At 39.2% G+C, this 27,105-nt stretch overlaps 2 protein-coding genes across 2 annotated transcripts; one reads left to right on the top strand and one right to left on the bottom strand.

Annotated features, from left to right (window-relative positions):
• Positions 1-1,139: 1,139 nt before the first annotated feature.
• LOC115683532 (eukaryotic translation initiation factor) lies at positions 1,140-4,595 on the top strand. Its single transcript, XM_030608067.2, has 5 exons — positions 1,140-1,396; positions 2,432-2,600; positions 2,773-2,898; positions 4,081-4,146; positions 4,223-4,595. The coding sequence occupies exons 1-5, from the start codon at positions 1,218-1,220 to the stop codon at positions 4,268-4,270; spliced, it is 588 nt and encodes a 195-aa protein (XP_030463927.1). The 5' UTR covers positions 1,140-1,217; the 3' UTR covers positions 4,271-4,595.
• A 1,717-nt stretch (positions 4,596-6,312) lies between these two features.
• LOC115683533 (protein PROTON GRADIENT REGULATION 5, chloroplastic) lies at positions 6,313-7,747 on the bottom strand. Its single transcript, XM_030608068.2, has 2 exons — positions 7,268-7,747; positions 6,313-6,626 (listed from the first exon to the last, which is right to left on the bottom strand). The coding sequence occupies exons 1-2, from the start codon at positions 7,550-7,552 to the stop codon at positions 6,522-6,524; spliced, it is 390 nt and encodes a 129-aa protein (XP_030463928.1). The 5' UTR covers positions 7,553-7,747; the 3' UTR covers positions 6,313-6,521.
• Between the last annotated feature and the right edge of the window lie 19,358 nt (positions 7,748-27,105).

Below are 27,105 nucleotides of genomic sequence, written 5' to 3'. Positions count from 1 at the left end.
CCACACATACTCGAATTGGCAGCCCTCACCCAGTGCCGGCGAGGGCTCGCCGGCTTCCCTCTGCCATGGCCGGCAGAGGGAAGAGAGAAGAAAACGAAAAAAAAAAGGAAAAAAACAGAAAAAGGAAAAAGACGAAAATGTCCATGGGTCAAAGTACTGTGGGGTAAATGTGTCACAAGTGGCATAGTTTGGGATAAATTTATCACAAGTGGCATAGTTTGGGATTTTTCGTGTCACATAAAAAAGTTCAGAGTAAATTTGTCACAAGTGGCATAGTTTGGGATTTTTGATGGTATTTTCCCTAAAAAAAAAATTATGTGTTGAGTTTGTGGTCAACATTTAAAAAAAAATACAATTCAAAGTCTAAAAATTCATATGCTACTTCATATTTTCAACTTAAAATGATTTCTGGTGTTACATTAAATATAAATTAGAGCCAATTCGGCTGCTAGGCGTGTAAATGTTGTTCGGTGATTACGTATGAAAAGAAAATGGCAATTATTTTAAGGAAGCGCGTGCCCAAACTATAAGAGATATGTCAATGCAATCGTAGTTTAAGCGGAAGTAGCTGCCCATTAAAAATTGTCAAGAACATAAAATTTCTGACAAAAAAAAAATACATAAAATTGCCATGCTAGATTTTGTTGTTGTAAGAATCACGTAAGCCTTGAGGATATTATAATGAATTCGGAGTTGGACAGGAAATTTGAAAGTTCTCTTTTCATAACGGTATATACAAAATTACGTGAACCGTCGAATTTACACAAAAAGTCAAAAAGTGAAGATGAGATGGATAATTATCATGTCTACATAAAGATTCTTACATATTTCTTTGGATGAGCGCCGCATACGTTTGAAGTCCAGCCGTTCGTTCGATGAAAAATGAATGATTTTTAGAAAAATTTCGTCCGTATCTCTTTAAATAATTAGTCAATAAGAGATTATTTCCATTATTAAGAACAATTTACATGTTGATACTTTTGTGACGATGAAAATATTTTTTGAAAATTATTTTTGTAAATAGTATAAGGAACAATTATAAATATTTTTTTTTCCCGATTGAAAAGTTCACTCAAGAAAAACCTAGGAGGTTTGCCGTAAAAGCTGAAAAATCTTAGGACATCTCTCTTTCTCTCTCTCTCTCTTTCTTTCTTTCCAGTTCCGTAGAAGAAAACGCAGAGCAGCCGCACAAGCTGGGCGGAGGAGTTGGTGGGATTATGGCGACCGAGATCGAAGGAGCTCCGCCGGCGGCGGCGGCGGCGGCGAAGCAGCCGCACAAGCTGGAGCGGAAGTGGACGTTCTGGTTCGACAACCAATCGAAGCCCAAGCAGGGCGCCGCCTGGGGGACCTCTCTCCGCAAGGCCTACACCTTCGACACCGTCGAGGATTTCTGGTGGTACGCCTCCGTCGGTCTCGATCCCCATGTCCCGTCCCTTCCTTCGCTCCTCTGTCATGTTGGCTTGTCGTGCCGTCGCTTCCGGCTGAATTTTTTTGCGTGTTCGTGCCGCTGTTCTTAGGGCTTGTTAGGATGTGATGTGGGGGGTATCTGGCCTGATGGGGTGGTGGATTGGAACGTCTCGGTTTTTTGGGTTCCTGTGGGATAGAAGGGGTGCTTTTGGATCTGCTGATATATGAGTTGTGCTGCTGGTATGTAGTTAGTAGTTGGGTGCCTTCGCAATTCGTGATCCGGTCGTGCTTCCTGATGATTGTGAACATGCGGTGGTTGTGAGGCTGAAAGGGCGAAAGATTATTTCAGGAGAAGTTCTGGGTTGAGATGATGATCTAAAAGGGTTACTCCTGGGCTTCCTTTGGAGTTAGGACTAATGGTTCCAAGTGTGTAAATGAAAAGGAAGGATAAGAGAAGGAGATCGGTAGGAAATCCGAATCCTGCGGGCTCAGTTTGTTTTACTTCTGTCAATGCTGTTAAGGTTTATGATATCCAAAATGACAGGAAAACTGCAGGGTGGACTTCTGACTTGAATTGTCAACTCAAGGAGATTTGTTGAAAGATAAAGAGTCGTATTTTCGACTTGCAAGAGTAGAATGATACTTACTCAACCTTGAGCTCAGCTTAAATAATGTGCCCGCTGGAGATTGGCCTTGTATTTGTTCAAATATATTTTGCGTGACTGACTATTTGTTGAAATTGCTCTCTTCAGTAACTGAATACAATTGCTTTTTTCTGTGACCGTTGCTTTGCCATTGTCCGATACTGTTGTATGATGCCTTTCAGCAGCAATGTGCCCTTCTGTTTTGTTTGCATTGTTATTCAGTTTTTTCTTTAAAAGCCCAAAGTAATTTCTTATAATCAAGGTGTCTGCCTTACAAGAGCTTGTCTTTCACACTTCTACCAATATTGACATTTCCCAAAGTTCATACAAATTTTCATCTATTGAATGGTTATTTAAGTGAGTTAACTATTTTCTTGTAGTTTGTACGATCAAATCTTTAAGCCAAGCAAGTTGCTCGCGAACGCTGATTTTCACTTATTTAAAGCCGGCATTGAACCCAAATGGGAAGATCCTGAGTGTGCTAATGGAGGAAAGTGGACTGTTACCAGCAGCAGAAAGGCTACCCTTGATACAATGTGGCTTGAAACAGTGAGAAGCTTTTGAGTGACTTTCCTATTAATTCATTCTCTTTACCTTCTACAAAACCTATTGAATAATTCAGTGAACTGGGAAAAGGAACAACATATATGGGTTTTCACATGTTCAATAATCTTGAATAGTAGACTTATAGTAAACCTGGTTAATCTGTATATCTTTGCAGTTGATGGCTTTAATTGGAGAGCAATTCGACGAGGCAGATGAAATCTGCGGGGTTGTTGCTAGTGTGCGCCAAAGAGGGGACAAACTCGCTCTGTGGACAAAGACAGCTTCAAATGAGGCTGTACAGGTACATATTCTATCTAAAATAAACTCAAGTAATCAGTTCCACCTCTCTGGGGCCTGTTCATTGATCAACATGTTTTGTTGTGATTCTCTCTTACCATATTATGAAAACTATGAAGTGAAGATCTCTCTTTGATCTTTCCTTCCTGTCAATATGTACAGATTTTTGTAAATGTTCATGTTGTCATGTATCTGATTGATTGTGTAGCTCATAAGTTATTTCCAAAGAGGTCAGCATCTCCTTGGCTCTGCCAATATTATCCTTTCTGATCCTCAGAAGAAAAAGAAAATTACAAGCTCTTTCTTTGTTAGAAATTGATGGCTTTACCGATTAGTTCATGTCACCATCTCCTTGGCTCTGCCAATATTATCCTTTCTCATCCTTAGAAGAAAAAGAAAATTACGCTCTTTTCTGTATCAGAACTTGATGTCTCTACAGATTAGTTCATGTTTTATAAGGCTAAAGATCTGTTTAGACAGTTTGAGAGTCCCACTGCTGTTCTTTCCTGTAACTTTTCCACCTACCTCATAAAAGAAACCTAGAACGGGAAAAGATACTGGGATTTGAAGCTTCATGATAGTGGTCATTCTATTTGGGGGCTTAGCAAATGAACACCTATGTTCTACCAGATGATCACTTGTGCTTCTCGCCGAGACAACTTTCTTTAACAGTGATTATGGTCGTTCAATGAGCATTAGATTCGAAATATCAAGTCTCTTTGATAAGTGCAGTCGAGCCATAGTGATGTCTTTCCTTACATGAATTGATGTGCTGGCTTTCCTCCATCTAAGTCAACATCATATGGTACAAATGTGGTCGGTGAGGTGTAGATTTTTAAAACTAGTCCTTTATAAGCAGCCAATGTGTACCTGCTGTCCTTCTATGAGTTAAATCTCGTCAAGCCCCTGCACCAATAATGTTGTCTGATTCACAGTGATTATGCTATGGCAATGCAATTTAAGTTATTTTTTCTTCCATGGACTTGTAACTTGGATCTGGTTTCAATTGCCAAACCTGGGACCTGAAGCTGGTAAATGTAGTTAGATCCACACTTCATAGCCTATTTTCTGGGGATTTGTGAAGTACCTTTGCATTATATTACCTATTACCAAATCATCATTCAAGGTTGCGGATGAATCAATCGCTCAACATAAAATACTAATTGCATTGATCTTTCTTATGTAGACGGGTATTGGCAGGAAGTGGAAGGAAATCATGGATGTCACTGATAAGATCACTTACAGCTTCCATGTAAGTCTTACCATAGCGTGTTTGGTGGTGTTGTACATCGTGTATCCACCCTTCTTGACTGTCTTGTTTATTGCAGGATGACTCTAGAAGGGAAAAATCAGTCAGGGGACGCTACACTGCCTGAATCTCTGCTGCCAATTCTGTTGGTGTTCCTTTAAGTGGCAGCTTCAGGACTTGGTGATAGTAATTGAATGTTATATTTATCGCATGGATGGTTTAGCAAGCACGGCATGTTTTGGAGTCTGGAGCACGCAAAACAAAAAGAAAAGGCTGGATATGCTTTAGAGATGTTTTTCCCCCATCTGGGTTTGCAATTTTGTTTTGCCTCATGAAGCTGTTTCTTCTTCATGTTGTGCTCAAGCTTATTGAAAAACAGTAGAAATGCATGTTGTTGTGAAGATTACCACATGACAAGCAATATGAATTGACTTTCCTCTTTTTGCACTTAATTATGTATTGTTCCAGCTTACCTTTCAGATCTATTGAAGTTCGTGGTTATACTGTGGTGTTTATGGGAACTCCTGCTTTTGCATGCTGTTTAACTCTAAAAACCTGAGTTACACAAACTTGAAGCATTGATCGTGTTTCTCTCTTGTTTTCTGGTACTCTCCTGGAAAAAATGTGATGCAGTTCGCGGTATTATAATTTCTAATGTTTATCTTTTTCCCCTTGTTGAGCTTAAAGAGATTTAAGATGAAATAACCTGAAATTTGATGTGAGCAAAAAGAGGGTGCATTTGGAATTCAGTGAGACAATTGAAAAACATACAGTGGTGTTCAAGCCTGAAGGTTTATCAATGAAGTAAGTAGCAAGGAGGAGATTGGGATGTTATGTAGCAAGGTCTGTCTTGAATTCATGATCGTCCGACCTTAAGATCTCTCACTAGATTGTTAAGCCAGAAGGAAAAAAAAAACTGCATTCAGTGGACTTTTTGTTCTCAATTTTAATTTGAACTTTGTAAATTTTTAGCACACTTTAGGATTTCAGCGTCAGTTTAAACAGTGTGTGATTAGTCCTGTCCACTGGCTTCTTGATATAGATTGTGTTTGGTCTCAGTTTACACGACATGGTAAAGAAAGATTAGCATTCTATTAGCTACGCAAGGAGATAAAATAGTGAGTCTCTGACTACCTGCTAGTTGTCTAGTTATTGGCCAGCAAAAATAGATTTTGATATATTTATCCACGACCCAATGAGTTTGTCTAATAATGTCGTGTCTACAACATAGAGTCTTAGCAAAACTCACTTCTAATTCTAAAGGTTCTACAAGAGCAAGGGAGCCTGAGATCTGTCAATATGCTCGGTAGAGATGAGCATATGGTCGATACAACTTGGAAATCGGCCTGGATTGTCCAGTTCCAGACTGGTTACCAAGAGAAGCGATTTGGTTCTTGGGTCTAATGTTCGACAACCGGCCTGCATCGAGTGGGGTATCGGTTCGAGCTCCAGAGCTGCTGTTTGTATATGAGAAATAAGCGACAGGCTATAGGCTGCTGTTTTGATAAAGCCAATGTGGGTACTGGAAAGGCCTGGTCTGCCCACCATCTTCTACCTGGCGGGCTTGTGCATATCTTCCTTTGCCTGCCCCATGAACAGGTTTAGACTTAATACATAGAGATATGTCACTCTCTGTGTTATTAATGGTGCATTTCTTCAACCATGACACAATTAAAGAACAAGTTAAGGTTGTTAGCAGAAATAGCAAACGATCAATAAGCTGTAAGAACGGATCTTGCATTTCGCAGGGGTACTTTTAGCGACATGTGTATTGTCTTTCTATACTGTTTGTCTCGGTAATCTTACTCGACATCTCGTCGTTATTCGTAATCAATCACTATGCTTCCTGCACGATTAGGATCAATCAGATGATGAGAAAATCAGGCAAGTATAGCACAGGTACCGAGACTAGTGATCTGAGACGAAGTTACTGGTTCGATTAGACGAATAAGGTTTAGACTTGTCATGGCTTTTCTATGCTGGATGAAACTAGGGCTTTACGAAACTCTAGCTCGGTAATAAAGCGAGGAAGGAGAGTGCTTCCAGGGTCCGAGGAGGATCCGAAACTCGACTTCCAGATCTCTAGACCCTAAAAGAGCAATTTCACTTGATCGCGAGCACTTTTCTAGCTTTCAAAGCGAATTTATTCTGCCATCGAGAGAAGTGATAGGTTACGAATAAGAACTGAATTAACTATGAGGAAGCTCGTGAGACAAAAGTATATGACTACATTACGTGGAAACTCTAGCAACCAAGCCAGAATAAAATGTATGTGGGTGGGGGGGACCAGACATATATATATTTATATGCTAATTGGACCAAAACATTTTCGTCCCATGAAATAAACAAATGCGCTGAGGATCGATCTTCGACTCGTCTTAGGCAAGGAACCCCAGCCTCTCTCCGTTCTTCTTGGCTAATCGGATCAGCCCTTGTCTTTGCTTTGCATCAGCTCCGATTGACTTGCAGAATTCTGTGATCACCTGATCATAGACAGTGTTTATGCTACAATCAGTTTTGATGTTGTGTGTATGATATGAATCAAGTGGAGTAACACCTAAATTTTCGAATTTCGGAAAAGCATAATTAAATATTTGATCATAAAGCTATGAAATGCAAGTGACATGGTACCTCCTAATTTCAAAATTCTTATTATTTGGATGTCAATAGTCAGAAAACTGCTTAACCACACACATTTTTCAGACAAATTATCCACAACTCATCTGATTTTTTTTCTCTTTTTTTGTAAACCACAAACTCATCTGTGTAAAAACAATATTTTCTTTTAATTTCAAGTATACCATTGATTAATTTTCTTTCCTACTTCTTTCAAAGGTCACACGCATTGAAAATTTAAAAGACATACAATCTTGAATCTCTATAATTTCATCTATCCCAATTGGATACAAGAACTAGAATGTTCATCCCATTCAAAACCATTATATCTCTATCTCATTCATTCATCAATACTATAACTTTCGATGGATGCCATTATAGTGAAACTATACTAAAAGAACAAAATCAATTTGCACAAAAAGCAACGGATTAATATATGAACGAACGTTAAGGTTTACGAAGACTGATTTATAAATGGTCATTTAGACGAGAATACGTGCTGGTGTACCTGCGAGTGAAGAGCAATGGCTTTGCCCCGTAGCTGGTTGAACGGCTTCTTACCGATGAGGTTCCTCGTCACCACCACGATCGGCGCGAACAGCCCCTTCCCTTCATTGACGTTCTTCATCACCGGTTGGCACCTCGCCGGCTTGCTCGCTACCTTCACTCTCACCGCGGATTTTGCCATCAGAGCATGGTGGTCCTCACCCATGATCGAACTCCCCCAGCTCCCTTGGAACGAAGACCCGAACCCGCCTTTCAAGTTTGCCGCGGAGATTGATGTCGCGGCCATTTTGACGACAGATGCAACGGCAAAATAATCAAGAACCAACCAAGATGCTCGAGCTGAAGTTGAAGCTCAAGCAGTGGGATCGACTTTGGTTGCTTCTGGTTCTGTGCAAGATTGGGGCGACTGTGTGTGGTTGAGTCTTTTGCCGAATGTTGTGCCCTTGCGAGGAGATGATATTTTGGGGTGTGGTGTGATGATGAGAGCCTCCCGTTTCTTTATGGGAGGTCAGGAAGCATCAGGAGCCACACGTTCTGGTGGCTTGGAATCTCAGGAACCACGTATGTCACTTGTACACGGTCTCTCATCTGTGCTATTTTTCTGTGGTCCCCTGATTTTTGGGAAGAAAGGAGATCTGAATCTGCAATTCTAATGGCTCCATTCTCTCCGGGGAGTATGGACCCACTTGGCCTCGCACCCCTTGGCAACTGTACGGTGCATAGCGCACAAGACGAGGGAAATTCGAGTCCGTGTCGAGCTCGTCGTGGACCATCGGGTGAATCTCAACCGTTCATTTCGTGGGTCTAAAACCGGCTGTGGATGAATTAGTCCCAAATGGATGCTCAAAGGGTGTCGGTTTATGCGGGATAATAAAGAATTCATCTGTATAGAAGTATATAAACTCATTTTACGGATTCTCAATCACGATATAGGAACTATATGGGAGCTTCAAGCTTGTTGTCGGAACACACGTATCTGATGAATTCTCAACATTCGACTGAGTTTAGCACGATAAACCTTACATCAGTACTTGTTTGATACGTTGGGGTCCAGACAAGCGTTGCCCTAAGCTCGAGAGCGTTCGAGGTCGGAAACTTCTCGGACAGGCTTGCGTTGTTTTCGTCAAACGAAACAAGGCCATTGCAAAAATGGTGACCGAATTCGACGGTGCAAATGAATTGGAGACTAGCCTGGCTTTTGACCAAGAATGTGTGTTGAGAGACACGGGGAAGGAAAAGGGAGGGAAGATGGGAAGAACCCAGTTGGAGACTTCCATCTTCCCTTCTCAATTCAAAGTTCAAACTGCCTAAAATGCATGTGAACCATGACGCGACGTGGGACACACAATTTTTGCTGGTGGGTGGCTAAGAAAGAATAGTTTGGAGAGAGCAGAGACCGACTGATGAAGAAAGATGGTGAAGTCTTGAACATGTGATGGTTCTGGTTATTTGGAAAGGTTTGAGGAACAGAGTCAAGGGTTTGCTTCTTTTCTTTGGTGGAGATTTTGGAACGCCTTCCTACTTTGTTGGAGAAATGTGACCTCGAAGTAGATGGTTTCCATTTGAATAACTAGTGAGAGAAGTTTCTAATATCAATTGCTCGAATTGATTTGGGTGATTCTTTTTCTTAGAGCAATGTTAGGTACACTAAGATTATAAGTAGACATCTAAACGAGTGAACAATATTTTCACTACCCAATAACTAATTATCACATCACTAACTAAATCAATTTTGTAAATTAAGGAGGGAAACGTGATGGAGAATTTAAGATTTTTTGTGAGAAATTAAGGACGGAAATTTTTGAATAATGGAAATTTTCTTAGGGTTTTTCTTCCCTAGGTGGATTTCGAACTCCATCTCTTCCATGGGCATGAGGTCTCAAAGCTCCATGTATAATCTTCATTGAACACTAGCCCGACTTTGAATGAACGATATATGAGTTTCAAACAAAGAAAGAAAGAACCACTAGAGAGGATTATGTCATCAGGAAAACACTTTGGCCCACGTAAGCTTATATGCCTATAAGTGATCACCGAGTTATGGTTATGCTCGTGCATAGGTCCACTATCAATCATCAAGAGGGAGTTCATATCCAAACCCATCAAAAAATCCGGTTAGACCTCTATCTTCATTTAAAAGTTCAAAGACGTCAATTATGTTGCAACTAAGTATACTAACTTCTCTAGGTATACTAATTTCTCAATATCTCGTTAGTTACATCACATGGGATTTCTTATTCACACTCTCAGGCGTGTAATCAAACAAAATCTCCTCTCTTTGCGACCCTTTTGTGTAATGGGAATGTTCCCTCTTCATTCTGCATCGACATATCTTATCTAATCTCCACTCTGTTGCTTTGCACCGCAACACTTGTTATGTAATCAAGACGAACCGTTTTGATATCAAGATCGAGCTCAACTCAAAATCAAATGACTCAAAGTGGAGCAATCATCGATCAAAGTTTGAGCTACTTGCGAGTAGCTCGACTCAATTTCACTTCTAGTCACACTTGGACTAGCCTGTGGTGGCACACCAAATCTGGGAACTGGTTGCTCTAGCACTGCTCTCCTTCACTCTTGACCTCTTTTGTCGGACCAATCGTGATAGCCATGTGCTCCTGAAAACCATACGGGATCACGGGATTTGGGACGGCTCACGTTGTTGGTCGAAGGATTTACAATTGATGTCATCTAATACACATTCTAGCCCAGCCTATAGAGACTAAAACCAGTACTGAATAAGAAACTCCCATAAGAAAATGAACTATTAGAGATATTTAAAATATTTCCTTGGTTTTTCATATCTTTGGTGATTGTACATATATGTAGGAGATTTTCCATATCTCTTTTTAATTGTGTATATATATATATATATATGTATATGTTAATTAGATAGTTATATAATAAAGCTTATAAATAGGCTCGTGTATTCTTTATTAGAATATCAAAATATATAAAAATTTCACATTTTCTCCCTTTGCATATTTCTTATCTTAGTATCAGGGCTACACGACCTTGAGGTGCATTGGGTGAACGTTGCACTAAGTGCACACTTGAGTGCGCATCACTTATCTTGAATCCTTTCTTTTTCAGCAACTACTAATATCAATGTCTCAACTTTGATTTTCAATATTGCCCGTCTCGTTTGAAGCAGCCTATTGAGTGACGCAAACTACTGCCACATAGTCTGCATAGCAACTGTGACAACACATAACAGTCATGTAAGTAGCGACGTTAACATCCGCAGGTTCTCTCTAGCACACCGAATCGCTTCAACAATACACCCAAGCATTTTTAGGATCTTACTCAAGTAGACTTCTTCCACCTCACCTTGAGTTTGAGGAGATGTTAAAGATATTTAGGATATGTCCTAGAGATATTTATAATATTTCCCTTGATTTTCCATGTTTCTTGTGATGGTACGTATATCTAGGAGATTCTTCATATTTCCTTTTGATTGTGCATATCCTTAATTGATATGTTACTTATATAGTTATCTAATAAAGATTATCAATAGCATCATGTACTCTTTATCAGAATACAACAAAATATATAGAAATTTCACATTTTCGCTCTTCCGCATATTTCTAATTTTGGACAATCTAAGTCTGTCTATAGAATTTAGAATACCTAAGCTCGAATCAATTTCATATACCTAGTTTTGGCCGGCCACTATCTTTGAGCCAATCAATAAGGATAGCTGTACGAATTGAAGATTAGGTCTTCCTCTCCTCCTCTTCCTTATATGGTTTTATGTTAAACCGATAAATTTATTTAGAATAAGGAGTGGAGAGGGGACCATAGTCTATTTATAGTATGCATTCTAACATGCCCATTTATCATGTGTTATTGTTTAAATGCAGGCCTATACCAATCATCCATTTAATTACTGAGCCGAGATATGGTGAGCCTAATATAATATGAGTTGTGGCTACTTTTATCACTCGTGAAAGTTTTTTTGTGGGAGTTATGCTGCAGCTAGACAACGTAATACGCGCCGTTTAGAAGTTTACTCACAACTCGAATAAATCTCGTGACCTCGTGGAAGAATGATGACCTCTTTACTACTAAAATAATTAACTTGCTGGTTTGTCTCATATATTTTAATTATTTTATGTAAGTCTATCTTTTTAAAAACTGAAAATATTATGAGATTAATGTTTGCCCACATTTATAAAAATTTCCAACATACTCCCACTTGGACAACAATAATCGGCAGGGCATTTCCAAAAGATTATGTTTTATAAAACAACTTGTGTCACGAACAAATTTCTCCCTTGAACCCTTGCGAGCTGAAGTGTGGAGGTATGTGTATCAAGGTAAAGAGTAAGTGATAAATAAATGATGATACAACTGATTCATAGGAGTGACATCATGGCGTTTGTGCTAGGTATTATAGGATAGAACTATTATAACAATGAGGAGCCTTGAAGGCGGGATTGACCTCCTATGCACAAATTAGTCGGGAGCTGATGTCCCTGTTGGATGTTTGTTTGTAAAACAAAAAAACAATGCTTTTTCCTTTGTCCCACGTAGGAAAGTTTTGGGTAAGTTGGCCATTTTATAACTGTGAGTGTCTTCTTACTCCTTAGAGTGAAGACAATGGGGTGTGTGCTAGTCCACACAATACCTGCGTGCGGGTGCGCGAATAATTGCGCGATTATTAGGCGCACTTAGCACTTTGCACGCTTGCGCGGCCGCGGTTTAATTAGCTCTAATCCCTTTATTTTTTATTTTATTAGTTGAAAGGTTGTTTTTTGTTTATTAAATAATTTTCGAAAGTATGAAAATTCGGAATTTTATTTATATATATTTTATTTTATTTTATTCCAAATTTTACATGTGTCTTTTCAAGACAACTTTTGGAGATTATACTTGTTCAGTTTTCAACCTTTTCCGAAGGGTTGCATTTGTTCAGTTTGCAACTTCTTCCGAAGGAATATCTTTGTTAGCTTTGCAACCTTTCGTGAAGAGTTGCCTATGAAGACCGATTTCTATATATGTCAGTTTTTGGTAAGAAGGAAAATCATTCAATTTTTCAAGTCTTCTTTCGAAAAACTACAGCCATCATTTTCAATTGTTTCCTAGAGAGATCCTGGAGAAATACTAGAATTGCTATATAGTATTCTCATTTTGAGACTTTGTTGTATCCTGGAGGATTTTTGCCAGTGACCATTAGCAACAATTGTGGGGCAAATAAATCCTTAAGGAAAGTGATATCACGCCACAAAGTCTGACTTGATTGCTCTCTTGATTCGAAGCCATTCAAATTTTACAACAGTCCCTCTCTCGATGAGGCCATGATCGGATGAAACCAGTTATTGTAGCGAAGTGATTTGTATGTCTCACTCAAGCGAATGAATGCTCGAGCTAAACTAGGCATGGTATGATCTGGGTGAGGATATGATTCAACATAATGTTTTAATGAACAATCTTTAGAAGGAAGGCTGGCCTGGTGTTTTCGACTCACTAGGCGCCGCATGGGCTAGTCAACAGCTAAGAATCTATCGGCCTACGATAAATGGTATCAAAGCTTAATCCCTCCAGTAGGTGCGTAATTCGAGGAAAACTTGTGGTCTACTCAATCCTATGAGGGCAGTCAGTGATCGTTGGGGCTAAGAGGGCTTGGACAAAGTGCAGCTCTTGGTAAGCTTCTAAGATGACAATGGGGGGAGGGGAACAAGAATGACCCGAACTGCATACCAGATAGGAAAAATGTTCCTAACTTAGGCTCCGTTCGTTTGGCGGAAAATATTCTCCTTTTGGAAAATATTTTCCCGGAAGTCATTTTCCTGGAAAATGTTTTCCCGGAACATAATTTTCCGGTGTTCGGCGATCAATATGAAAAAGTTTCGGAAAATGTTTTTCGCCGGCGGTGGCGGCGGCGGCGGTGGCCGGCGACCGGGCGACGGTGGCGGCCGGGCGACCGCGGCGGTCGGCGACCGAGCGGCGGCGGCCGACGACAGCCGGCTGCGGCCAGCACCGGCAGCGGCGGCGGCCGGAGACCGGCGGCGGCAGGCGACCGGGCGACAGCGCGCCCGGCGGCTGCGGCGGCGGCGGCCGGCGATCCGGCGGTGGCCGGCGACCGGCTGCGCGCGGCCGGCTACCGTTAGCGGTGGCGGCGGCGGTGGCGGCCGGCGGCCCGAGGCGGTGGTGGCCGGCGACCTTAGTGAAGAAGAAGAAGAAGAAGCTCCGGAAAATGATTTCCGCTTTTGAAGAAGCGGAAGTCATTTTCCATAGACTTAGGCTATTTTGTGAAGGGGGGAAGGAAAATATTTTTCCACGGGAAACATTTTCCGCCCCCCGAACACCGGAAAACCCGGAAAATATTTTCCGGAAGAATATTTTCCGCCAAACGAACGGAGCCAATATGCGAATCTTAAGAGAAGGTACGTTACCACGTTTCAAATAGGGAGATAAACCTCCATTCGTCTGCTGAGTTTAGGAGAAGCTTAGTAGGCGAAAAAAAGTGCTACCGAGAGAACGAGAACGCAGTTGGTTTAGGATGCCGCAATTATCAGGGAGAGCCTATGTAACACCGACACTGACATGCGACACGCGATACGTCATTTCTAAAAAAATAGAGAATTCCGACACATTGGGACACGTTTTTTATATATACATGCTAAATTATTATTTTTATGATCAAATCTACAAATAAATAAATAATACAAAAACAGACTAGAATGAATTTATACTAAAAACATTAATCCACCATTTGTTAATATTATTCATTGTTTCAATTTGACAAATTCAACTACATTCCATTCTAATAATCCATAAAACTTGGAGAGAAAAAAAAACAAGCAATCCACATTCCACCATTAAATTTAACGTTTAACAATAAGTTAAAAAACAAAAAACAATCCACATTTCACCACGAAACATAACAAGTCATTCATCTACATTGTCCACTTCTTCTGAAAAAACAACAAACTCCATTTCCGGCTCATCAAGTGAAAGACTTGCAACTTTAAGCACTCTAACATCTTCAAACGTGTCAAATTCATCTCTGCCAATATCCCACATCTTGGTTTCTCCTTCTGCATATTATGGATTTTTTCTTGATAGAAGACATAGGTTGCTATGAATGAAAACTAAATCTTCTGCACGTTTTGGAATCATTTTATTTCTCCTCACCGAATGCACAAAGGAGTAAGTACTCCAATTCCTCTCGGCACATGATGAAGAAGAAGGTTATGCAAGAAGCTTTAAGGCTATGCTTTGAAGCATATGAGCACTTCCACCATGAAGAACCCACCAAGCCTTAGGATCTATAGAATACCGATTTTGAATGGAATCAAATTCTCTAAACTCACCATTTTTGTATGCAAAATCTACATATTCCAAATTCACCTTGGTGCGCTTATCCAAGTTAGGAAAGTATTTCCTAAGGCATTTTTTTTCTTTCTTGGATGATCTCGTTATCCTTGTATGGAGAAACTCGAGAAGGATCTTCATTGAGCCATTGATCACTATAGTACCTAAACCATAATAAGTAAGAGGAGTATTATATTATTATGTCAAAGAAAGAACGACTAATAAAGTAATAATCTCATACAATTTTATAACTTACCTAGGATTCAAGGCATGTGCCAAGCAATGAAGTGGAGTGTTGTTTCTAGTCCAACGATCCACAAGAATTGTATGAACCGCCTCATGTAGACTTCTCATCTAGCCTTTTCACTTCATGCTCATATATAGCTCTCTTCACTTTTTGAATCATTAAATCCCATATGTCATAAACTAAGTAAAAACAACGCTTGTCGATGTCACAAATTCTAAGCATGTCATAAAGAGGAGCCATGAAGGGAAGTAATAATCAATGAAATCCCACCAAAAATCATCTAACGCCTTTTCCTTGACAAACTTAGCCCTCCCTTGATTATCATCTCGATATATATTCCATTTGTCACAAATAACTATGTTTTGAAGACCATTTTTTATTAATTTGAACCTCTTAAGCATCACAATCATCGAAGCAAAACGTGTATCCACTACGGAAAGCAATTTTAAGTTAATAAACTCATTGTATATTGCTAACCTCATGGACTGGTTCAAGATAAAACGTTTGATATGCATAACTTCTGAAACAATCTCGGAAATCTAACTACATTCTTCATAAACTTCATGATTGGTCTCCGTATTCTTTGCGGTACAAATGTTCTTCAAAGCTAAATTAAGAGTGTGCACCACACAAGGCGTCCAAATAATGGATGGAAATTCTTACTTAATAAGTTGTCCCGCGCCCTTACAATTTGAAGCATTATCCGTAATCACTTGAACCACGTTCTCATGCCCAATTTCATTGGTTACTTCTTTGAATAAGTTGAAAATGAAATGCATATCCTTTGTTTCTCTCGAACAATCAACCAACTTTATAAACATAGATTCTCCATCCGATACCGCCATAAAATTAATAAGTGGTCTCCTTTGTGAGTCACTCCATCCATCACTCACAATACTTACGCCCTTCTCCCTCCACATGTATCTAATAGGTGTACACAACCTATTAATATTTGCCTTATCTTTTTGCAACAAAGTGGTCCTCAACAAATTGTATTTCGGTGGCACATACCCCGCAATATTATTATTAGCGGCATAAGTTAAAACGGATTGAAAGTAAGGGTTCCTTGCTAGGTTAACTGGCAAGCCCGCCAGATAAAACATCCTAGCAATCTCATAATCTAAATGTTCCTATTGAGTCATATTGAATGCCTTCTCAAGTGATCCTCCACTCCCACTTCCACTCTTCCTTTTTTTGGAGTATGAATCCATCTCACCAATACCGCCACCACTAATTGACAAACTAGAAGGGGGCAAAGGTACATTTTTAGGTACAAGACTCGCTAATCTAGCATTGACCTCTTCATCTAATCTTTCCATCTCCAAAAGATCATTTTTTTTCTACTTTTCCGCATTTTCCAATTCCTTTTCCACTTATCATCAACAAATGAGCCCTCATTCTCATATATGAACTCCTAAAATCTTTTTTGCAAAAATTGCATTTCCAAGATAAATTTCCCCCCGCATCGCTACGAGTAGCTAGCTTAGTGATATACCTCCGTAGTGGTTTATTCAAATATTGTAGGCGCTTGTGTACAAAAAGTGCTACTATTCATGCTTGAAGTCATTCTACAAAAAATATAATTACAAGAATTATAAATTTAATATGTACACAACTGTCGCACCACGCTTTTGGGGGTTTTTCGGGATTTGCGCGCTAAGGAGGTATTTCCGTGTAAGGGTCTCTCCCAGACCATACCTCACGTGACAGTGGAAGGTAATTTCTTATTTTGTCTAAGTTTTTGATTTTGGAGTCGCCACTAGTCATTATTGGTAGGTAGACTAAAAACCTAATCGAGGTACAGGAGAAATACCACGATTCTACAAACCAGAGATTCTGAGTACGGGGACTTGGTTACGTTATTGATCCCGAATCGAGATCCCTAACGCCCTTTCGGTACCTAAGAACGATATGTTGTCTAACGTGTCATGCGAATTTCCGAGGCTTACCCACTAATCCTATCCGTTCTAATCGCAGGAAAGACCAAACAAGTATTAAACACACAATCAAAGTCAATCAAGTCAATCAATCCTAAGTGGTCTCTAAAACAAAAATCAATCAAAACACCCAAACCCTAATGAAGCTCTAAAAGCTTGTTCATTTCATGATTTACACATTTTTAGGGTTTTAGGTTTTTTAGGGGTTATAACCCCTGAATTTGGAATTTTCTAAAAATGCCACTTGGGCACTTTCGAAAATTCAAATTTCACTTTTTATGGTTGACCACAATGATTTTGGACCATTCTGTGAATTTTCAAAAAAAATTTAATTTTTTTTTCGGAAATTTTATTAAAACCGAGAATTGATTTTTTTTGGTTTTCCGAAATTTTTTATGAATTTTCCAATTTTTCAATTTTTATTGATTTTCCAAATTTTTCAAATTTTTTTTTGTATTTTCCGAATTTTCGAAATTTTTATGAATTTTCTGAAAATTTTTGGATTTTTTTGAAAATTTTTGAATTTTTATGAATTTTCTGTAAATTTTTTAATTTTTATGAAATTTTCTAATTTTTTGATTTTCTAAAAAAATTCTAATTTTTGTATGATTTTTGTGATTTATTTTTTTTTTTTAGAATTTTCTGATTTTTAATTTTTTTTAGAAATTTTTTAAAATTTTCCCACCGGGGAAACGAACCGGACCGGACCAGTTCGACCCGGTTCGGCTTGGCCGAACTGGGCGTCGCCGGCGCCGGTCGCCGGTCATCCCCTCCGGCAAGACCCGAGCCAAAAACGGCGCCGTTTTGAGTATTTTCATTGAGGCATTTTTACAAACAGTTGGTGGGCACTGTTCCGTATTTAACGTTCTCGAGGTCACCGGTTTGGGCTTGTCGCCGACGAGCCTCCAGCGACCTTTTGACCATTCTGAATGATCCACGATGAAGTCCATATTACCTGTTACTAATCTAGCTTAATCGTTGTGCCGTCGGATGTTCGCCGGCCGGCTAAAATTCAGTCCAAAAACCCAAACCTTCACCGGCTAAACTTGCATTTTTCAGAACCTAAATGACTATCCTACTCGCCCTAGCCGTCTAAATTGGTTCCAATCAGCATCAAATCATCAAAAAAAGTTGAAAGGAAGCCTACTTGGATGACCTATGGTCACGGTGACGCTCCGACAGGGTCACCTAAGCTCCGGTGAGGGGTTTCAATGGTGGAGCCGACTCGGTTCATGCATTTTAATATCCAAAAACACAATCAAACAACAAGAAAATGATTAGAAACTAGTAATGAACATCCTGGAATGCAAAATCGCAAAAAAATCGCAAGAACAACAAGATTGAACCGAATCACATTTTTTGAATTCTGGAAAAACCGTGACCTTGAACGAGATTTACTTGCTTTGTTTGATGACCAAACGAAATTGTTGAAGTGATCCGTGCCCCAAGGGTTGTTCCTTGACACTTTCTCTTCCTCCTGGTGGTCTTGGTTTCGCCGGAACAGGTCTTGGTGCGTCGAAAAATGCCCGGTTTTAGGCCTTCGCGATCAGGCTTTCCCGACTGGAATGGAGAGGAGAGGTCACGATCAACTCACGATTCGCCGGGGCTCCGCCGTCTAGGGCGGCGCCGAACACTCGTGGGAGAACCTACAACCCTTTCTCTCTGATTCTCTCTCTTTGGTTTGGCTCGATTTCTCTCTCTCTCTCTCTCTCTCTCTTCGACAATTCGTCGAATAGGTTCTCCTCCTTCTCCTTCAAGTTTTCTTTGTTTTTGTTGATTAATTTTCCGCCCAAATTCCATTAAAACCGACTCATAATCGGTTGGGGATAATTATCTGGTGCCAGCTGGATATTTTCCAGCTGGCCAAATCGATTAACACGTGCTAGTTTGATCGAGAATGATCGGTCAAGTCGCGGGCACGAACTGATTTTCTGGGTTTAGTGCGCTTTGAGCAAGTCGGGTGAAGAAGACAAGCTACCCGAGTCGGGTCAGGTTGACCCGGTCAACTCGACATACCCATGTTGGTCTAAATTCTCAAATTCGACCCGATTTTGACCCAATTTTCCAAATTTAATCCCAAAATTGAATTCCCTATCATATTCCGAACCCAAGTATATGTTTTTCTCCAATTTTTATTATAATTGAGCCCAAGATTTTCTCATTTTTGTACTCGGGTTAGTAAGGTTTTGTTCAATTTGATGTCCTAATGACCTGATTAGGTAAAATTGATGCCAAAATTGAATTACCCACATCTGATTAACCCTAGAAATGTTGGTCTCATATTTCGACAATTTCATATTGGGCACAATTCCCAATTTGGGTTCAAAATTCTTAATTTTCAATCGAATTTTGGGGATTTTTGATTTTTATGTCAAATTGTGCAATTGGACCAACCATTATGCAATTCAAGGTCCCAGAATCATTTTTTGTGAAGACACTATGACTTAAAAATGACTAGAAAAAATTTAATTGCATTTTTTGTTCAATTTGGGTTTAATTTTGCCCAATTTTGGGAAAACAAATATACCCAATTGATATTTTTCAAAATTGACAATGTATTCATGAAATTGGATTTAAAATAAGACTAATGACTATTTTTATGAAATTTTCTGATTTCATTTGCTATTTTTCTTGATTTTCTCGGCTATTTTGACTAAAAGAAATTAAGGAAAAATGCAGAAAAATGCTAAAAATTTATTTTTTGGGTTTAGAAATAGGTTTCTAGGCTTGGCCAAGATTCTTAGTCCTAATTTTGAAATTTTTTAAAATATGAAAAAATGAGCTAAAAATTAGGTGTCAACAGCTGCCCCTCTTTGAGATTAAGCTCGTTAGAGGTTAATCTCAAAAACAAGGTGACACCTGAATTTTTAGTTGACTCACTAAACAAGATAAGATGGAAATTTCACAACAATTGATTAAGGTCTTGCTTTTGAAATCTGTGATCTAATCCAAAGGTTCTCTTTTCAGAATACATTTTGAAAGGTTCTTAATGATTGAGGAAGAGAAACTTACCTATTTGTGAGAGTTTCTTTGTTGCTTATCCAAGGGCATGAATTGATGGTGGTGATGATTATCATGGTTATTCGGATTTCGTGGTTTAAGGATGAACTCACGAACCATGAACGCCTGAGGCTCTTCGTCTGAGGATTTGGAAATTTGCCTAGTGGTTCCTCACCAGTTGGCCTTTAATTTGCCTAGGGGCTCCTCGCTTGTAGGACTTTGAATTTGCCTAGGGACTCCTCGCCTGTAGGACTTGAATTTTGCCTAGGGGCTCCTTGCCTGTAGGACTTTGAATTTGCCTAGGGGCTCCTCGCTTGTAGGACTTGAATTTGCCTAGGGGCTCCTCGCCTGTAGGACTTTGAATTTGCCTAGGGCTTCTCGCCTGTAGGACTTGAATTTTGTCTAGGGGCTCCTCGCCTGTAGGACTTTGAATTTGCCTAGGAGCTCCTCGCCTGTAGGACTTTGAATTTGCCTAGGGGCTCATCGCCTGTAGGACTTGAATTTGCCTAGGAGCTCCTCGCCTGTAAGACTTTGAATTTGCCTTGGGGCTCCTCGCCTGTAGGACTTTGAATTTGCCTAGGGGCTTCTCGCCTGTAGGACTTGAATTTTGCCTAAAGGTTCCTCACCAATAGGACTTTGGGAAGACTTCAAACAATAAACGCCTTAACCATGAGTTTTGTGATTTAGAGGTTTCACTAACCTTTATATAGTTTTTAGTTGACCAAAAACTATTTTGAAAAATAGTTTTGAAATTAATCAAAATATTTGAAATGTGATTTTTTCCTTAGCTTACCACAAACTGTTTGAAAATTTGATTTTAAGTTGACCAAAAACTTTTGAAACCTGATTTTGAAACATGCATTCTTTGCATTAACGCATTTCAGACAATCAAATTTCCTTTTCAAGGAATTATTTGAACAAAATGCCTGCAATCTTTCAAGAAATGCTTGAAATGATCGTTTGGAAGACCTTCGTTAGAAAGGATTTGTTTCAATCTATGAACTTGGTCTTTCCTTCATTTGATTGAAAGGGGACTTGTCTGATATCCCTCAATTTTATCTCTCTTAACCAATCCTTAGGTGTTCGGAGATATTAGCAATGTATACAATCCAATTGATCCGATAAGGTCTTTCAAAAGGTTGTGATATTGGCTTGGTCAATGGCTATTCAAAGAATAGACATTCTGAGGCCAAGAAAAGGATTTCGTCACAACTGACTTTGGGTCTACAAGTTAATAACCTCGAGAATATGACAAGATAGTATTACATACACTTCTTTGAGTGATGACTTCTTGTCATAAAGTCATGTTTCTACTCTTAACATCCCAATCTGAAGAGTCTTTGGGGAGAGGTTGTATTGTTGGTATTAGGTAGGCTCAAAAGGCTCATTTGTTTTGAATTCAGGGTTTTCATGAAATTGATGATCTTCTTGGCATCACCACTTTTTCTTTTCTTCTTTTTTCACTAAAGATCTTTTCTCCTATGAATATCAGAGTCCTCTAACATTCATCACAATCTCTTTTCTTTTTGCTCATTCTCACTTGTTGTGATCTATGATCTCTCATGATCTTGACTTTGCTTTATCACGACTTTTTATCGTTTTGAGCTTTCTTTTGCACTCTCTTTTCTTTCTCATTTTTCTCGGGCATTTGGCCTTGCTTTTACCAGGCACACTGCTTTTTCATGCCCCAGACTCTTTTGTCTTTGATCTTTTTTTTTTTTAATTCTAAGGACTCTGTGTTCTACCCTTTTGTTTCCTATCTATTAAAGTGGATCATATGCTCATGCTCCAGTGTGAAGAGATGATCACCAATTTAGGGTTCTGAAATGAATATTCAGGCTCAATTGGGCTTTGCCAAAGGTAATGTGTTTGGGTATAAGAAATGAAGTGCTCTTCTTCCTCTTGGGATGTTTTGAGCTTCCATATGACTTCATGTGAAGTTATCTCAGAAAGATTGATGCAAGAGTATGCAAAAAATCTTTCTTGATCCTATTCTCCATAGCTATCAATCCATAAACCTCCTGATTTGCCCCAATGTGGGGTGGTTCTTAACAGGGTTGTTTTGGGAAAACTTCTCCACTGTTTTGGCTCAAATTTGGTTTGCAAGGGATAAGCATGTGTTTGGGATAGTGAAATGATTGTCTTTCATCATTTCAATCCATGTAATCATTGCGAATATCCTCTATTTCCTTCGGATGAGTTTTTCTCACTCACTTCTCTATTTTGACTTTGAGTATATAAGGGACGTGTTTGGATATGGCTTACCTTTCATCATTTGAAGGTCTTTCCATTGGATTTGATCCAAACTTTCTCTTTGAAATTTTTCAAAGCCTTTTGTCAAATTATCCATTTTTAGGGAATTTTGATGCTTAGTGCATTTTCAAAGAAAGTATGTTTCAAAATCTTTGATTGAAACATTTCTGAGGTATTTTCCTTTACAAAGCAATTTGTTTTGTTTTTGCTCAACCTTAGTGTCATTCCGCTTGGGGAAGAAAAAGTTTGATTTTTCTCTTAGAAAGGTAACCTCTTTAGTATATGCCCTCACGATTTAGGGATACCTGTCTGATCAATTTATCAAGATCCCTCTCGTTTGCATGCTTTTGCTTCGGTTACACTAGGGATTCTTCTGTTGTTGCTCCCTTTTCTTTGTCTATCTGGGGATGATAAAAAGGAAAGCACATTAGAGGATATCAATAGAAAATAGAATTGAAAGTGATACTTCCATCTACTATTTGATAACTCCATTGGGAATTCTAAAATCATCGACTGATTCGGATTCTTTTTGCTTTCTTCTGCAAAACCGATAAACATGTTCATGAAATGCATGGCGTGCATGATATGCACATGTTCTAAAGTGATCAGAATCTTTTCTTGAATGTTTGTCTTCATTTCATGGATAGAAAATCTTGACAGCAACTGCATTTACAGGATAGGCCAGTTCTGTTCTTGCCATATCTACAAGAATCAATGCTCCTCCAGGAAGAACCTTCTTGACAATGTATGGACCCTCATAATTTGGAGTGAATTTGCCACGAGGATCTGAATTGTTGAAGATGACTTTCTTCACTATTAAATCCTCTGTTTCGAAATTCCTCGATTTCACCTTTCGATTAAAGGATTTAGCCACTCGTCTTTGATAGGCTTGTCCATGGCATATAGCTCTTAATCTTTTTTCATCAATCATGTTGAGTTGTTCATATCTTTGTTGGATCCACTCAGCTTCTGAAAGCTTTAACTGGGATAGTAGCCTTAATGAAGGAATTTTCACTTCAATAGGTAGCACTGCTTTCATTCTGTAAACCAAAGAAAATGGGGTTGCTCTAGTTGTTGTTCGAATTGAAGTCCGGTATGCCATCAGAGCATACGACAACCTTTCGTGCCAATAACGATAATTTTCGGCTGTCTTGGCCAGTATCTTCTTGATATTTTTATTTGCCGCTTCAACTGCTCCATTCATTTGTGGACGATATGGAGATGAGTTTAGATGTCGGACATGGAAGTGCTCAAGTAAATCATCTACAATCCTGTTGTTTAGATTTGAGCCATTGTCCGTAATTATTGCTTCCGGAACTCCGTACCTAGCAATGATGTCCCGCCTGATGAATCTTGCGACATTCTTGGCAGTAACATTTGTGTAGGAGTTTGCTTCAATCCATTTAGTGAAATAGTCAATAGCAACCAGGATAAACCGGTGTCCATTTGAGGCATTGGGGTTAATTTGACCAATCATATCAATGCCCCACATTGAAAATGGCCATGGCTCAGACATTTGATGTAGCTCATTTGGCGGTGCATTGATTTTGTCTCCATAAACCTGACATTGATGGCAACATCTCACATGTTGGATGTAATATGATTCCATTGTCATCTAATAATATCCCAATCTCATAATCTTTCGGGCTAGAAAATGTCCATTCATGTGCAGTCCACATTCACCTTCGTGAATTTCTTTCATAATCTGTTCAGCTTCTGTAGCATCCACACATCTTAACAGAGTTGAATCGAATGATTTCTTGTAAAGAGTTTGACCACTGAGGAAGAATTTATTGGCTATCTTCCTTATAAACTTCCTGTCACCTGGTTGGCTTTCTTCAGGGAATTCTCCTGATTGAAGATACCTCTTGATGTCATGATACCATTGTTCATTGTCGAACTCTGCTTGGACCATCATGCAATGAGCTAGTTGTTCAAGTATATTGACTCTCAATGGTTTTATGTCCATACCATCTTCAGCCTGTAGTAAGGATGACAAAGTTACAAGAGCATCTGCAAAATGATTCTGGGCTCTTGGAAGATAATCGAATGTTATCTCTTCGAAACTTTCTATCATCTCTTCTAAATATTTGTGATAAGGAATTAGCTTGGCATCTCGAGTTTGCTATTCACCAGTTATTTGCAATATGATGAGCATAGAATCTCTATATACTTGCAACCTTTTTACTTTCATTGAAAGGGCTAATTGTAAGCCGAGAATGCACGCTTCATATTCAGCGACGTTATTGGTGCATGGAAATACCAATTTTGCAGATACGGAATAGTGTTGGCCTTCTGGGGAGATTAGTACTGCCCCAGTTCCTGATCCGGATAAGTTGGTTGCACCATCAAAATATATAGTCCATTTGTCGTCGACTAATGTCAATATGTGGTCATCAAGTCGCTCTTCAGAACTGGCAATATTCTGCGAATTTTCTGTCAACATGTCTGCTATTGCTCGTCCTTTGATTGACTTTTGGGATGAACTTCTGATGTCGAACTTAGATAACAAGACTTGCCACTTTGCTAATTTCCCGACCAAGGAGGATTTCTCAAGAAGGTACTTGATCAGATCATTCTCGGTCACTAGCAAGATTTGATGATGAAGGGTGTACTGTCTTAATCTGTGTAATACCCAAATCAATGCAACGCATGTCTTCTCAACTGTTGGGTAATTCGCTTATGATGTTGTGAATTTCTTGCTCAAGTAATAAATGGCTTGTTCTTTACCATCATTTGGTCTTCTTTGTACAAGCACCGCTCCTAACGACTCATAGTGAATCGTCAAATATAAAATCAGTGGGACTCCAGGAATTGGTGGTACCAACACTGGTGGACATACCAGATATTCTTTGATCTTGTCAAAGGCTTGTTGACATTCCACATCCCACTTTACTTTGGCATTTTTCTTCAATACTTTGAAGAATGGTTTAGCAATTTCGGAAAGCTGATATATGAAATGGGCAATGTAGTTTAATTGCCCCAACAAGCTTCTCACTTCTTTTACCGTAGAAGGAGTCTTTAAGTCGTATATTGCCTTGATCTTGGAAGGATCTATTTCGATTCCCCTGTTACTGACCACAAATCCTAGCAATTTGCCAGATTTTGCCCCAAATACACACTTGTTGGGGTTCAGCCGCAACTTGTACTTTCTAAGTCTTTCGAACAATTTGCGAAGCACCTCAACATGATCTTCTCCTTGTTTGGATTTTGCAATCATGTCATCCACATATACCTCGATTTCTTTGTGCATCATGTCATGGAACAAAGTTACCATTGCCCTTTGATATGTAGCACCGGCATTTTTCAAACAGAAAGGCATCACCTTATAACAAAATGTACCCCATGGTGTTATGAAGGACGTTTTCGCCTTATCCTCTTTCTTCATGAGGATTTGATTATATCCTGAGAAACCATCCATGAATAAAAATGTTTTGAACCCAGCAGTGCTATCCACTAATACATCGATGTGTGGAAGCGGAAAATCATCCTTAGGGCTTGCTTTATTTAGGTCGCGATAATCAACGCACACTCGTACCCGACCATCTTTCTTCATTACGGGTACTATATTAGCAACCGATTCTGGATATGGTACTACCTCGATGAAACCGACTTTGAGCAATTTCATCACCTCTTCTTCTATTTTCTTTGCCAGTTCCGGCTTTGTTCGCCTCAGTTTTTGCTTCTTTGGTGAAATACTCGGATCAATTGGCAAAGCATGTTCAACTATGCTTGGATCAAGGCCTGACATGTCAGCATAAAATCATGCGAATATATCTTGATATTCCTTGAGCAATTATGTGATTCTTTCTGCTTCTGCTAAGAGAAGACTTTCTCCAATCTTAACCTCTTTGGGATTTTCTTCATCGCTCAGATTAACAGTGATTGTTTTCTCTAACGTGAGTGGCTTTGATTCTTCATGACGGATCCATTCCCTTCTGACCCATTCCTCATCTTCATTATCCACTTCAATATCGCAAGTGATCTCCTTGGAAAGATTTGGGTCACATATAAACCTATTATGGATAAGTGAATGCTCATGCCTAACATGTAACAAACATGATTAGTAATTGCGCACATGGTCTTATGAAAAACTTTTTGGAAATTCATTTTGAAACTTGTTTTGAAAGAACATAAAGATAGAGCTAGTCCTCATATCATTAGACTTCCTTGCTCTTAAAATCATTTTCGCAATGAGGAGCAATATAGAAACCCAAAGCCTCAAGCCTCGCGAATGAGGATACTATTCATCATAGGTTTGGTTTTGTTTCTACATGTCCTTAATAAAACATTTGATCAGTTTTATTGAATTGAAAAATGCAATTACATCTACATCAAAAGGAATGTAAATTGCAGCTTAATTGAAATTACAAATGAAATCACAAGAAACTTGAAATTGCAATTAACAAAATGCAATGGAAAGAAAAGTTTATAGCAAAAGTTCAAGAGAATCTTCCTACTCCAGTGCGTAGGTATTTTTTGTCTCAGTTATGATAACGTTGATGGTATTCTCCTCAAATAAGCTTGATAGAACAGATTCTTCCTCTGCATGTAAGTCTTCTTCTTGAAGTAGCTTAGAGGGTCCAGTAAAAGTTTCCTTGATGTGGATATGATGATAGGGAAGCTCTCTAGCTTTGCCCTTCCATATGGACGGATTAATGAGGCGATCACCTTGACCTCTACAGCCTCCATGGTTCTTTCGACCTTGGCCTTGGCCTCCATGGTGATCTTTAGAGTTATTTGGAATATATCCTACTCCGTGTTTCATCCTTGTAGCGAGAGGAGTGATAGGTTCTTTGATTCCTTGAAACTTTGATCCAAGATCATTACCGAGAGTAAATCCATATTGGCATAACATTCTTCCAGACATAATGGATGGTGTTGAGAACTCCGGGGATTTTATAATGCAACCTGCAGGAATTTGCACCATTGAGATCATTTCGAAGGAATGATAACTTGGTTCTTCTTTCACTTCGGATTCGACATACGGTATTGCACTCTCCTTGTAGGTGGTGAAATCTGTCTCCCCGTGTACAGTGATCATTTTGCTATTAATGACAAATCTGACCTTCTGATGAAGAC

Source organism: Syzygium oleosum, unplaced genomic scaffold (assembly GCF_021117445.2).
Source record: "Syzygium oleosum isolate NSW1041296 unplaced genomic scaffold, Sole_v2.1 Sole_v2.01, whole genome shotgun sequence".
Classification (NCBI taxonomy): domain Eukaryota; kingdom Viridiplantae; phylum Streptophyta; class Magnoliopsida; order Myrtales; family Myrtaceae; genus Syzygium; species Syzygium oleosum.
This window is presented reverse-complemented; position numbering and strand designations above follow the sequence as displayed.

Excerpts from the sequence above, each read along its gene's own strand:
- LOC115683532 (XM_030608067.2), top strand. The coding sequence starts at position 1,218 with ATGGCGACCGAGATCGAAGGAGCTCCGCCGGCGGCGGCGGCGGCGGCG. Across the intron at positions 2,601-2,772 it reads ATACAATGTGGCTTGAAACA|TTGATGGCTTTAATTGGAGA; the intron begins GTGAGAAGCTTT and ends ATATCTTTGCAG. Across the intron at positions 4,147-4,222 it reads AGATCACTTACAGCTTCCAT|GATGACTCTAGAAGGGAAAA; the intron begins GTAAGTCTTACC and ends TGTTTATTGCAG.
- LOC115683533 (XM_030608068.2), bottom strand. The coding sequence starts at position 7,552 with ATGGCCGCGACATCAATCTCCGCGGCAAACTTGAAAGGCGGGTTCGGG. Across the intron at positions 6,627-7,267 it reads CCATTGCTCTTCACTCGCAG|GTGATCACAGAATTCTGCAA; the intron begins GTACACCAGCAC and ends GTCTATGATCAG.